Raw genomic sequence first — 14,035 nt, forward strand, 5'->3', positions numbered from 1 at the left:
GAAAGTAATAAAAAGTGAAAATCACCATTATTTCAGGAGCGTTATTTTATAGCATTTGATAACACTAGCGTTATATTACGGTCTCTTTGAGGATTTTTTTTTTTCAGAGTTGTTTTTTTTTTTCTTCCAAGAACCTATATTTGACAGTGAAGAGTAGCTTGACGAATGGTGTCATGTATCAAAGGAAAGCGAATGCATTTGCTCCGGAAATTTTTCGGACTCATTTCAGCAAAAATGCCTATTCTGAAATTGCCATTGATAATGTGGAGGGCAAGAACCATTCCGTTTCAATGCTGATAATGGTTTCACACGTTTTCGACGTTGTCATCCCAGCAGAATGCGGCAAACCCGTGTCATGGCTTCTTTTCGTTTTAAAACGCGAAAGAAAGAAAGCTCTTGCGAGTATTGTATAAAGACGAAGGTGTTAATAATAATTATTCTTTGTCCTATTTGCCTGATATTTGCAAACATTTTGCATAAGCTGAAAAGGAAACATGAGTAAGTGTTCGGCAGAATGAACCAAAATTGAGCGTCAACTTCTGCAATGTTTTGCTAACATAATCTATTTTGGGTATTCCGAATGATCGTAAGTGGTTGACAGTAGTTATTGAATTAGGAATTGTACAGCAGTTTCCAAAATTGTGCTTTCGTAAATTTCTACAGTTATCCTGCAGAGTTGTAACCCATTAATCAGAGATCCGTTTTGATGACGTAACGTCTCATGATGCTTGTAATACACAAATCTGACAACTACCTGTAATACACGGAATCAGTTGACCATGATGAAGAAGAGTTGATTAACCCGAAAATGTCTTCGGTCGAATTGGAATTATATGATAATGCTCTATGACTATTCGTTCGTGAGTTTGCTACTTTTTTTCACTTGTTGTTTTTCTGACTCGTTTTGAAGAAAAATCAAGTGTTTTAAACAAGATTTTCTTTTAATGCTTACATCTTAGAATCATTGTCATTCCTGCCAGTTGGAATGAAGTTATATGGTGATAAGATATTTCATGCGCTCAATATATATACTGTAATGCACTTGGGATTTTTTCAAGATGTTGTAAAGACTATCGTGGTTTAAAGGGGATGGCTAGTAACTGATCAGTGGGAATCAGTGGGAATGCTGGGGGATGATTGTTCCAATCCTTGTGGGATTCATTTAAGAGAACATTATGAGTCTATTGTTGTGTGAAAATTATTTGCTTCAGAATGGTCTCATATTCAAGTAATGTGCAATTTAATGTTTCCAGGTTAGCATGCTGTAGAGTGACGGGGCGATTAAACTGCATATTACTTGAATATGAGACCATTCTGAAGCAAATAATTTTCACACAACAATAAATGTACTCTTAAATGAATCCCACAAGGATTGGAACAATCATCCCCCAGCATTCCAGCTGATTCCCACTGATCAGGTACTAATAACCATCCCCTTTAAGAAGAATGTGCATTCCATTAGTTTGGGAGCCCTAAAGAGAGAGAGAGAGAGAGAGAGAGAGAGAGAGAGAGAGAGAGAGAGTAATCAAAACAATACCATCTGCAGTAACAAAAAAATATATTTCCAAAGCTTGAGAGATGTTAAATGAACTAATTTTAATGAATTTCCCTGCACTACAGGTTTTGGAAGACGGGATATTGAGAGAAGATGAAAGAATGTTTGGCGAGAAATTCCCTGCAAAATATTAGATATTCGTTGCTCCATGTGCTTGAATGATACTGCAAATACGTTAGTTGTCTACTGGAAAGAACTAATTACCTATCACAGTATGAGACATACAGTGGTATTTCCCGTAGGTTTATTTCTTTGTTGGTCGTCAAGTTTAGTAACTACACCTATCATCGGAAGATTACAGTGTCAATTATTGGGTGTTATGTGTTGATGATAATGAAATATTGTTATTATTATTATTATTATTATTATTATTATTATTATTATTATTATTATTGTTATTATTATTATCATTTTCTTTATCATTAATGATATTAATATTTTACGTCAGTTAAGAATGCTCAGCAGCCAGAGTTGGTCATGCAGACGTACAACCATTTGAGTCGTTGTCATGGACAGCCTTGGTGCAGGAAAAAGTTGAGAACAAAAAAAGTGTTGCTCTCTGTAATCATCCCTTGCGGTTAATGGCGAATTGTATTTCGTAAGATCACATGTGGTGTCTTCGTGATATTTGTACGATTCCAGCTCAAACTGCCTTTTTAGTTCCGCTATTAGAGAATCAGTACGTCCTATATATCTGATATATACCATTACAGTGTATTTCGTCGGAGTACCTCTAGTACCTTTCATTCACATTCTAAAGAAGCTTTATCATTATTGGGTGCATATATTTTGTCACATTACGGCAGTGAACCCGACATATATATAAGTCTATACTAGCTGTGCCGCCATTTTCATTTTCAGCGAGTATGTTACTGTTCAAAACCTATGAATGACGTTTCACACACGGAAATTCTGCTCCCCGTGTAAGGCGACATAAAACAAAACAAAACAAAACAAAACAAAACAAAACAAAACAAAACAAAACAAAACAAAACAAAACAAAACAAAAAGTAAGGTACAGTCCAGCCGGGGAATAAGAGAGGAACCAATAATATGTCAATAACATGTATACAAGAAGAAAAAAATCGTCAACTCCTAATGATCTTATCTGACATTGTCACGAAATACAATGCGTAACAATTTTTCTTTGAGACAACACTGACACTGTATGCTCTAGAATGACTCCTTCTGTATGCACCGCCCCTTAATACATTTTTTAATGATGATGATGATGATGATGATAATTATAATGATACCATAATTGTTATCATTATCATCATTATCATAATTTTTCTTCTGCACACGTCCTCCCTGGTTAGTATGTTATTCATCGGATGCGAGTATGTTTTGAACGAAGCCATAAGAAGTCTTATGTAGCCTTTGAGCAAGGCGCTCTCGGTTATGCTTCTCACTGAACTCGGAATCCGTAGTAAATTTCCAGCAGCTCGCTGGTATAAGGCCTGCGCAAAATAAGCAGTCAATGAAACATGCAGTGGAAAGTGCCTTTGTTTAAGGCTGTACACTGTCACGAACTGTGGCCTCTCATTTTCATAGTCATTTTCATATCATATGCTGTGTAGCATGATGCATGTGTGGCACGACATTAATGAGCGGCCGATGTAGTCCGCCAATGTATCCTTCAGCCGATAAAATCCAACGCGTTTGCCGGGTGCATTTGTCCATAAGGCTGCGTTCACATAGAAGTATTCGGTATTCGCTATTCGCTATTCGCTATTCGGGCACCGAGTACACCATCACCCGCACCGTCAACTCGCCATCCCATGCAGTGAGGATTTCTTCCTCCTACATCCCAGCAAATCTTATTAACAATTTTTAAACTGCATCAGAATGTCAGTCAACATGCTTATTTTTGCTAAAGGGCAAATCCAGACCAAAAGTGTCATTATTTCATAAACAAGAGACGGTATACGCTGCAAGAAAATCGAACAAGCTCGATTCCCACTTTGCTATACTATTCGCAGCTATTCGGTACTTTCGAATAGTGCCCTCCTATGTGAACCGGTGTGAGGAAATCCTATCGTTCGATTCAAGCTATTCGCGTGCCCTCGAAAAACGAGCACGAATACCCAAATAGTATACTTTTATGTGAACGCAGCCTAATAAGCAACGTGAGCCAACCGGATCTTATTCCGCATGGATTAATGACCAAGACTTTGTCTCTCATGAGGGTAATAAATGATAGTGACGCTAGATCCATGGTTTCTTGATAGACGACCCAGTGAATAAAAGCCCACGCTCTTTAAAAATGGTATGAGCTCAGTAGGTATTCATGATTAATTTAAATGTCTTCATTATATACTTTCTCTGATCTAATCTATCTGTGCTCTCTCTGGTCGAAAACTTAAGATGGAGATTGCTGCATAGGCGCTGTAATGGTGCGGAGGTACCATGTTGTAGGGAGTGATTATGTATCCACCATTAAGATTTATTTTGAACATTACCGTTTTCAATTACCATTTTCAATTCTTCTCTCAGCTTTGTGTGCGTCCTTTTTATTCATTATTCTTTATTCTTTATCAGGTAGGATCATATCAGTTTGCATAGCGTGTTAGGAAAGGGAGTTAAAAGGGAACATAGTTTTGAATTATCTATTTGCTGTAATAAATCGCGGTCATAAATCGTGCAGGGATGTACCCACAATCGAAAGTGCAAAATCGTCACTTTCATAATAGCATAGTAACGGCTGTATAGTCGCAACCCAGCGAGCCTATAATAGTAGGCCTATACAGCGAATTAGATTGTTTCTTGAAGATTTTCATCAGGATATGTTTCACTGATTTGCAGAACAGCTTTGCAGAAGCAAATTGCCGTGATTAGATGAAATAAACTGAGACTGTTTTGTTTTGAGCTAAATGAAGTAGCTGTCATGGAAAAGAAATATTATTATTATAACAATATTATTCCCCTGGAGCTGGGCAAAGTATGTAAAATGTCAAATGTGTAGCGGCGAGGGACAAAAATGATACATGTTGGCACAGAGCTATGATACATGTTGGCACAGAGCTGCAAGGTATTAGAGATTTATAAAACAACCGCTTTAATGTTGCAGCTTGTGAACCTCTCATCATTCAAGAATAACAAAGCAAAGTTTACTTCTTGTACAGACTTCCGTATCTTAGATCATTAGGATGGGAACTTTGATACACTACATTGAATTAGAGCGATGATTACAAAGCCTTGTGAGCATTGTGAGGGTTATATTAATGGCACTTGCTATTATTATACGGGAAGTAAAGACACACTGAATCAGCCACACGTGGTATTCATTATTATTATTATTATTATTATTGTTATTATTATTATTATTATTATCATTATTATTATTATTATTATTATTATCATCATTATTATTATTTGTTTGCGGGAATTCCAAACCAGTATAATTTTGGACCAGGTCATATCCTCTCATGCACTGTTCTACCATGTCCATTTCTCTCTTTAACACATTCAAGCAACTTGCGGGTTCTATGTACAGTAGTTCATTGAGTGTGCTGATGTAATTAATACGCACGCTGAGTGGAACTGGAAGTAGGCCCCATACATACATGTACTGCGACGATGAAGTAGCGGCCGTGTTTGGGGATCAGATTCTTTGTTCTGTTTTGTTTTCGTTTTCGTAATTTGTTTCTTTTGAGGTTTACATGATAATCTTGATGCAGGTCAACGAGAGAGCTGGTGAGGACATGGGCGTCACGGGGGGGGGGGGGGGGGGTGCGTTGGTGCGAACGCATGCCCCCTTCAGACCCTTAAAGAAAAAGTAAATAAAAATCTCGGAGGTGGGACACCCCGTCCCAGACCCTCCCCCGCTACGGTCTCGGTCACTTCGCTCCCTCGCATGCGCGCGGGTTAGAGACCATAAGTTTTTTTGTTTGTTTGTTTGTTGTTGTTGTTGTTTTGCTTGTCAGCTGATGAAACCCGGAAGTAGAACCAGAAATATAAACGTACCCCCCCCCCCCCCCCTTGAAAAAGGCTGGTGACGCCCCTGTGAGGATGATAATGTGAATCATTCACTCTAATCATAAGCCATGTAAAAATATGTGACTTGATGTTCAATCGACGTGGAGATGATTTATTTGTTCAATATTCTCCGTATGGAATTTGTTTCTTGGCAATGTTATTTTTGTTCCCATAATGTTTCATTCAAATGAATCATTCGAAGTATTTTCCGAAGCTGATATTAAAAAAGAAGCTATAATTGTTTTAAACGATGAAAGATTTCCTTTGTCAGTTGTATGACTTCAAAAACCAAAACAGAGTTGCGCAGTGTGAATGAAGGAGGGAGAGAGAGAGAGAGAGAGAGAGAGAGAGAGAGAGAGGGAGAGAGGAAAGCATTCTAAAGTTTGCTGTCAAGAAAATAATGAAGGCTACATTGTTTGGCAGAGGAAGAAATGGAAGAATTTGTCATCTTTAGTCGACATATCAATTCGGACTTATTTATCACTCTAAAGCACGGTAAAAAGAAAGAAAGTAAAGTTATTAATGGATAAAAACATCAGAAATATGACGGAGAGAATACCACATATCGCCGAATATATGAGAATACAAAATGTGTATATGCATCAGGCTTATACCGTCAAATGAGTCCAGTTATGGATGAATAATGATAATTATGATGACTGTCTATTTCGTCTCATCGCACTGTCTGTTTGTATTTTCGTTCGGGATCATAGCGTTTCTGCATTTATATTAGAAACCGAGAGAGCCACAAGCCTACCACGTGCAAAGCCATTACATTGTACATTGTTTGCCCCAAGATAATTCTAAAGTACTAGTAGTCACGTGTGGGTCATACCAATAAGATTTGCGATTTAGCGCCACCTTATTAATTGTCGCCTGTGCTGTGGAGGCGTAGTCGGCGTAGAAGGAGGAGGCTGTATTCTGAAAAGCCAAAATGGAAATTTCATATGAAATTCAAGAGGGTTTACAACTTGCTGGTAGTTCTGCTAGAGTACCGGACAAAGCTTACGATTTATTCTTGAACAAAGTCTTCACGGATGTCGCTAAATCTGGAAGCAGCAACAACGGTAAGTGTGGACTCAATAGACTATCACATTGTGTAGTCCCGTGTGCTGAGATATGCGTTTGCCGTTGGAGACGATTTTTCTCGCAGAGCTCGGACTCTTTAGTCGGAGCTCTGCCTCGCCTTAGGAGTCAGCTGTTTCTTGATCCATGACCATTGCAATGTCATATTCTGACCGAAGACAACACGGCAAACACTAACTGATACAGTGAATGTGAATGGTAACTGTTTCATTAGCATAACTTTCGAACATATTTGGATACTGTTCAGTCAGGGTATACAAACTCCAGAACTTAACCCGTCGACGTTGACGGCGTCGTTAAGGCGTTATAAATTACGGGAACCAGGTTCCCGTGCGTGGGAGCAACTGATATACTTGACCGAAAGATCGGTCTGTATCTGTCCGTCGGGGAATGTTCCGCGGAGACTGCGTCTGGCTTCACGGATCCCCTCCGTATACAGACCGAAGTCAATGATCCCAGCTCCTGTGTGGAGCAACGCGCACAGATCAAACGTTACGATAAACCAAATTTCAGACAGCTTTTTTACATTCAAACAAGTTTGACATGACATGACACATTATGCAGCAATATTTGGGGTTAATTTCTCACATTTTGCAATCGAAATACTCACAGTAACGCGGTTATAAATGCAGAAATTTTATCCATATCGCAACATCGCCGTTCGCTAGCCGTAGGTCGCCATTTTGAATCTGTAAACCAATCACATGCGAGGTACTTTTTTTAGTAAAAAAAACACGTAGAAACTACCTCGCATGTGATTGGCTAATAGATTCATACTGTATGTTTCTGCAGTTTGAATGTGACGACGCGACGGGCTGGTTGATGTGTGTTTTGCGTTGAAAATTCTACTGAAATATTGGATTATCCATTAATCTGGTGAGTGTAGTCTATTCTTGAATAGTTGATTTAACTATTCAAGCTTAAATTAGCCGACCTAGGGCCGTGAATTAGACGCAATCGAGAAGGGTGAGGTACCTCACCCAATTTTCCATAGAGACAGTGGTTAAGAACATCCACACAGCAATGGGTACTACAACCTTCCGTCTGTCTACGGAGGACAGCGTTAATGGCAAAATACAAAAGAGTCCTCCGGACAGATGGATCTTTCTGTCTACTGATACGGGAACCTGGTGTACCAGGTTCCCAAGATGAAGACAAGATTGCCTGCTTTCTTGGCCTGAATTCGTGTTTCTTTGTGTTAGAATGCCCAGAAAAGTGGGTTTGATAAAAAGATATTAGTTTATTCTATAGATCTGCATTTATTCTCCTCTCTGTTCGAAAAATGCGTATTTCACAGTATTACGCTATTATTTACCTTTTTTTCCTGATTTAGTCTTTGTTTGTTCTGCTGTAAATTCGTACGAACATGTACATATAGTGATCAAGGCTGAGATCAGTTCGATATTTGTGTTCGCTGATCCCAGTCACCCCATTCAGGTGCCTGGTTCTGTGTAGAAGAACAAAAGATTCTGTGAGCTCATCGGCGCACGCTCTATTCATACCTTACACCCGATCGATATTTCCATTGTTCACTGGCGCATGTAGTTGACCGTGGAAAGGGGGATACAATGTAGGCCTACCGCTTGACTGCCTTCACACAGGTGGACTACCAACCTGTCTGCCTCTCTGTTGACAGGCAAAAAGAATCTCGTTTAGGGCATTAAAGCCCACAAAGGCACTCAGAGAATTGCAGAAAGAACGGCTCAACATAATCTAATCTCCAGAATCGTCGAATTTAAGTAGAACTATATAAATTGAAATAGATCTATATATGATGATATACATATGTAAAAAAGTTAAATACGAATCTTACGATATTGTGTTCTATTACTTTACTATTATTGATGAAATTCATATTATTAGTAGTATTATGAGGATCAGTAATCCAGGATTTTTATTATCGATAATAATTTGGTGGGGGGGGGGGGTTTGTTTTGTTTTGTGACTTGTCTTGTTTTCATTATTTTTTATTATTATTATTATTATTTTTTTTTTTTTGTAGACTAGGGACTTTAGGGTGTTGGGGAGGGTAATGGGGAAGCTGGAGAATAAACTTCACCCGAGATCTGCGATATGCTTAGATCTGCACATGGTCATAGTTGCACATGTCGTATACCCCAGTCATTTACCGTAAATGCTAGTAACTTTTGAAAAGAGCTGGGAGATTTACCAAGCAAGGATGTAATGAAAGCAAATTACCGAGTTGTGGACAAAAGTACAGAACCTGTGTCAGACTCATTTTCAGCTGTGATTGCAAAATACTGTAAATGTAGTACTTGTTTAGCAGCCTTTGTTGGGCTTTTATACAGTTAGAGTGTCATTTCATAATATTGGTATGTTTCATTTATTGCTTAATTATCATACTTGTGTTGATTTTCCTCTGTCTGTGTGTAGATTCTCAGCTTTCAGCCATTGAGCAGGGTGTTTTGAAGCAAAGCTATGCAGCCCTCTGCACTCTTGTCCTGGAAGCAGCCAAACATGATGCAGACAGTGACACCATAAGGTTAGTCTTTGAGATTGGCAAATTTTTGTAGCTTCGTAGTGGTTTGTGCAAATTCAGTGAATTTGATCAGTTCCATCCAATATCTCTCCAATCCAAAACTTTTCTTTTGCAGTGAAAGTCCAAGGTGCCAATTTTATGACAAAATCATAATTTCTTGCCGCAAAATTCTGAAAGAACTTGAAGGGTTGATGATCTTAGTCCCATATACACTTGTACATGTACATGTACACACTCTATGTTGGTACATGTAGAAATGTCTAGTCATGAAGTGCTGTGTGTTGCATACAGCTGACCGCATAAACCTTCTCAGCCAAACTCACTATGTGAGCCTTGCTATATTCTTCTGTTCTGTATCGATTTCAGCATAGACCCGACAGCAAATATTTACAGTGTTCTGTCATTTTTTATGTATATCTGGCTATCAGCTCCACTCTAGAGGATTGCAAGTTTAGCCAGGACAGGATAGATGCTTTCATCAAGCTCTTCCAAGAGAGGAAAGAAGAAATCAGGGCATTGCTTAGCAATGTTGGCCACGCCCCTCCTCACATCGTGGATGTTGATTGGCGATTAGACTTCTATCTGAAGGTAATGTGTGAGATGGTAACAAAATATACATGTATGTCAGGCTTTTGCTTTTGCTTTTGCTTGCATTTGTGTGTGTTTTGGGGGATATCTTTTTTTTTTCTTTTCTTTTTTAACCTCAATATGTGACCCGCTACAACAAAAGGATCCGAAAGTTGGGGGAGGACAATTTTCTCAAAATGACATGACATTATTTCCTTACTCTTCCACTTTAATTTCATATACATGTATAACACGACTCATAAAAGTACTTGGTTGTGGAGATATCGATGATTTTATTAGCTCATGTCGAGTGATTTAGGAAATCAGAATTTCGAGAAAACCGCCTTCAAAGTTTCCCTTCAGACACTATTATGATCAAGGGGAGGCAAAGCAGTTTTCACCTCTTGACAATAGAAGGTATACTCCTAGCAACCTCCGCGATGTTCATTCAAGCTTAGCACCAGCGGTCTACGCACTACGAATCAGTAACCAGAATGCCACACACTGACCAATAAGATCACTCCCTCGTTGCTAGGGACAGAGTCTAGCTGCGGCACTAAATCCAAATCTTTGGACACACTTCTGTTCGTTGAAAGTTGGAAAGTCATGGCCATAATATCTTGCCTTTCCTTTGATCATGTAGCTTCGAAATTTCGGCTGATGATAGATGATACTTTAGACAACAAAATTACGTCAAAAACAAAAATTGTATGATCGTTTTGACTGATTTTGATGATCTGACTTCAAACTTGATTTTCTCGGCTCAGCCGTCAATGACTTTAGGATCCTTTTGTTGTGGCTGGTCACTGGGATGTTTTCCTCCATGTGTCATCAAGTACAAAATGCAGTACATTAGATATTATCATAATACCAAATGCACTGGTGTGCAGTAGCATGGACTATGGCAAAAGTTGCACCATATTTTTTGCTGATCTGGGGCCTGTTTCGTAAAGGTGTTTTCAGCCATTTTCAAGTGCAGCAGTGACTGCCCTCATTGCTTTAATGATTACTAATCTCGGCATTAGATTGGCTTCAGGGTGGTCTAAAGAAGGGTCAGCGGTACAGGTTTACGTGAGAGCAAAAACAGTTGGTAGAATAAAATGAGATAGTAGCAGGGCCAGCGCACTGTTTTCAAAAGTGTGGGGGCCCACTTCCGGGTTTCATAAGCTAACAAGCAAAAAAAAAAAAAAAAAAAAAAAAAAAAGGGCCTCAGCTCATCTCTCCCCGTCCCCGCGTCCACTTCCGGGTTTCTTCAGCTGACAAGCAAAAAAAAGAAAAAAAAAAAGGTCCTCAGCTCATTCTCTCCCCTCCCATTTTAGTGCCACTTACGTACTTCCGGGTTGAAAAAAGTGTGCGGGCCCGAGACACCTTATGTATTCCTTTGTATGGTGCACAAAAAGTGTGGGGGCCCCCACGGCTGCGCCGCCCCCAAGTAGAGATTTTAACTTGGCCTAGTCTGCTGCAGGAACCGTGCATGGTGATATTTGTGCACAAGGTGTCTCTGGTTCGAATCCTGCGCAGTGCGCTCATCCTTGGACCAGATATTTTGCCCGCGCCTCTTTGTCCCTCATCAGATCATCACCCAAGTGTGTAGAAATGGGTAACTGGCAATGCTGGGGTTACTGATAATGGCAGGGCCCTGTGAGAGAGAGCAGTGTTAACACTGAAGAGGCCGCTATGGGTAAATGACACTACAATATATCTATGTCTTAATATTGCCCCTAATAACATGATGTCATGCTGGGGGGGGGGGGGGGGGGGGGCAGAATCTGATGTTTGGTGCATGTACATGTACATTGTACATGCACCAGTGCCTTTACCTGCTTTTAGCCATCTCTATACCTTGACCAGCTCATGCATTGCTGTTCAAAATTTGTATGTTCATCTGATCATTATGTGCAGATTGAGCCAACCTCAGTAAATTAATGATAAGCTTTTGCATTGTGAAGTTTGATGTGCTATACCCTAAGCCTGCTTTGTATTGCACCATCACAGGCACAAAATCCCAAAACTGGGCAGAGTCCTTATTGAAGCAGATTCCTGGATTACTGTGACATTTAAATCGTCTTAATTTTCCTTAGGTACTTTACACCCTTAATGTTTTAGCCATCTGACTAAATAGGCATATATACACACATATATAATTACTATGATTTTTTTTTTTGAATGAGTCATATGATGGGAATTGATAATGTGTATGTCAGTTACAAAAATCATAACATGTGTCTGTACACTTCTTTTGAAGCTGATGCCAGTATGTCTGTCAGTTAAGATGAATCACTTCAAACATTCTGCTCCACATTTAATTTGTTTTATGATTGTGCCCCTATTTAACTCTTGCAGAACAAGCACATAGACAAGATCAATGAACCGACCTACATGATCAGCCTGAAGGTAGAGCAGGGTCTTCAGGGAACTAAGGATGTCCAGTTCTGCTGCTCTCTTGAGCAATTGCAGGTAAAGTGGTAGTACTCTGCTCCTCTTCTTCTTCTACTTCTTCCTTTGCATAGTAACTAGCTGCTTTATGAGTTGCTTGAAGGTTTGCATGGTGAAGTAAATGAGGGAGAAAGGTTTGCAGTGACATCATGTGTATGAAGTCCATGACCGCATCGTTGCTTGGCAGAAGAAGAGCCTAGAAAGAGGAGAATTGAAGAGGGAAGCAACATATGGGAATTGTAAGGAGGGCAAAAAGTGGAGAGTGGGGGACAGTAATGGGCTAGAAGTTGAAGTTGCACTAGTGGAGACGGTAAAAAGAGGAGCAGAAAGGTTGGTATGGAAGAATAGAGTGAGAATCAAGTAAGATGCTCAGACATTGTTAGGAGGAGAAAGATGAAATGGAAGGGAAGAGGAAGAGGGAGGAGTTGAAGGTTGGAAAATCATGGAGATAGGAGAGAGAAATGAAGTAGCTGCTTTAATTTCCACAGAGTTAGGAAATGTAAAAATTTTGCTGAAAATATCAATGTGTTGAGAAGTGAGATGTTCATGTATGTCCACTTTGAATAAAAGATCCCCCCTCCCCCAGATTTTGTGAAGTACTCGGCCTCTCTTTTGGTACCTGTGAGATTACAGAGCTAAACCATTAATACTTCCCAAATCCTGCTCAGGGCGGGGAAAAGGGCTAACCATATACACAGAAGTTCTGTTCAGGACCCATCCCCTTTGTTTGCTAGGTGCTCAGGAAAAGGTGGAATGATACACTGTAATACTGTAAAACGAGGAATTTTCGCGTGCATTTTAATTTCGTGAATTTCGCGAGTGCCAAAATTCGCGAAATTAAAATGCACGCGAAAGTTTTTGTCTACACTACATGCATTGAACGCCAGTGGCAATTCGCAAAAATTTCATGCCACGAAAAAGGCTGTCGGATCCAATTCGCGAAAATTTCATGCCGCGAATTTATCATGTTTTACAGTATGCTCTCTACACCGTGTACAGCAAGCATTTTGCAGTGGATTTATTTTTGCAAGCCACGAGTCCAGGGGTATTGCTGCAAGGAACAATGCACAAGAATTTTGCATCCCATAACAGAAATGTAATGAATATTGTCTGCAAGGTAATATAAGATACTACAATATTGCAAGACTGATTGTTCTCATCCACTAGTGCTGGGGCCCTGTAAATTCAACCACTCTTGGAATTGTCTTGCATGTCCCAATTCACAAAATATATACATAGCTAAGTGTGACAAATGATGACGAGGGATATCACACGATGCCAGCCGGATTATTTGAAGCTTTCGACACTCGGTCTTCTTCAGCTTTATTGCCTGTACATGTTTCTGCATTTTGGAAGACTGCTGTTGTTTTTACTGTGTTGTATTCAAAGTCCTTTACTTTCCCATGGCACATCCATCAAAAATTGAAATACATGTAACACAAAATGGAATTATGAAGTGCTTTTGATTCTGTAAAATTTAGAATGCAACAGGTGTATACCTGACATGCCTCTTTTCACTTCCCCCTTGATCATTGTATTTTCCACTGTTTATTTCTAGGATCTTGTTGGAAAGTTGAAGGACGCCACCAAGAGTTTAGAAAAGGCAGCACAAGGTTCATAGCAGACCATCCATGCAGGAGGTGTTGTAAATATTGCTTTTATATATCAACGTGAAGATCTCACTTTGGAAACCCCAGCAGAATTACCAGCAGTGATGACTAAGAATCTTAATTGATCAGGTATCTCAAATGATATATATTGTAAAGAAAATATATAGATTTTTATGGTACCAGAATTAACATTCCTTTATGTATGTTAGGATTTGTAAATTATAAAATTATGCAGGTTATTACAGAAGTAGTAATTTCTTACCTATTTTACTACAGTAAATCACATATTGATAAACGATACAT

General features: G+C 39.3%; 1 protein-coding gene across 1 annotated transcript; it reads left to right on the plus strand.

Moving 5' to 3' along the window:
* Nucleotides 1–6,467: 6,467 nt before the first annotated feature.
* Nucleotides 6,468–13,813, plus strand: LOC139725691 (COMM domain-containing protein 3-like). Its single transcript, XM_071636774.1, has 5 exons — nucleotides 6,468–6,600; nucleotides 9,014–9,122; nucleotides 9,548–9,707; nucleotides 12,030–12,143; nucleotides 13,681–13,813. Exons 1-5 carry the CDS (start codon nucleotides 6,468–6,470, stop codon nucleotides 13,741–13,743), a joined length of 579 nt encoding a protein of 192 aa, XP_071492875.1. The 3' UTR covers nucleotides 13,744–13,813.
* The last annotated feature ends 222 nt before the right edge of the window (nucleotides 13,814–14,035 follow it).

This window comes from Diadema antillarum, unplaced genomic scaffold, assembly GCF_040938485.1.
Source record: "Diadema antillarum isolate AM-2024a unplaced genomic scaffold, OU_Dant_1.0 seq00000054_RagTag, whole genome shotgun sequence".
Lineage (NCBI taxonomy): Eukaryota > Metazoa > Echinodermata > Echinoidea > Diadematoida > Diadematidae > Diadema > Diadema antillarum.

Bases quoted from the DNA above. Each gene is read 5' to 3' on its own strand.
- LOC139725691 (XM_071636774.1), top strand. From the start codon at position 6,468: ATGGAAATTTCATATGAAATTCAAGAGGGTTTACAACTTGCTGGTAGT. The intron at 9,123-9,547 runs GTTAGTCTTTGA...TCTGGCTATCAG, and splicing joins GCAGACAGTGACACCATAAG to CTCCACTCTAGAGGATTGCA. The intron at 9,708-12,029 runs GTAATGTGTGAG...TAACTCTTGCAG, and splicing joins GATTAGACTTCTATCTGAAG to AACAAGCACATAGACAAGAT.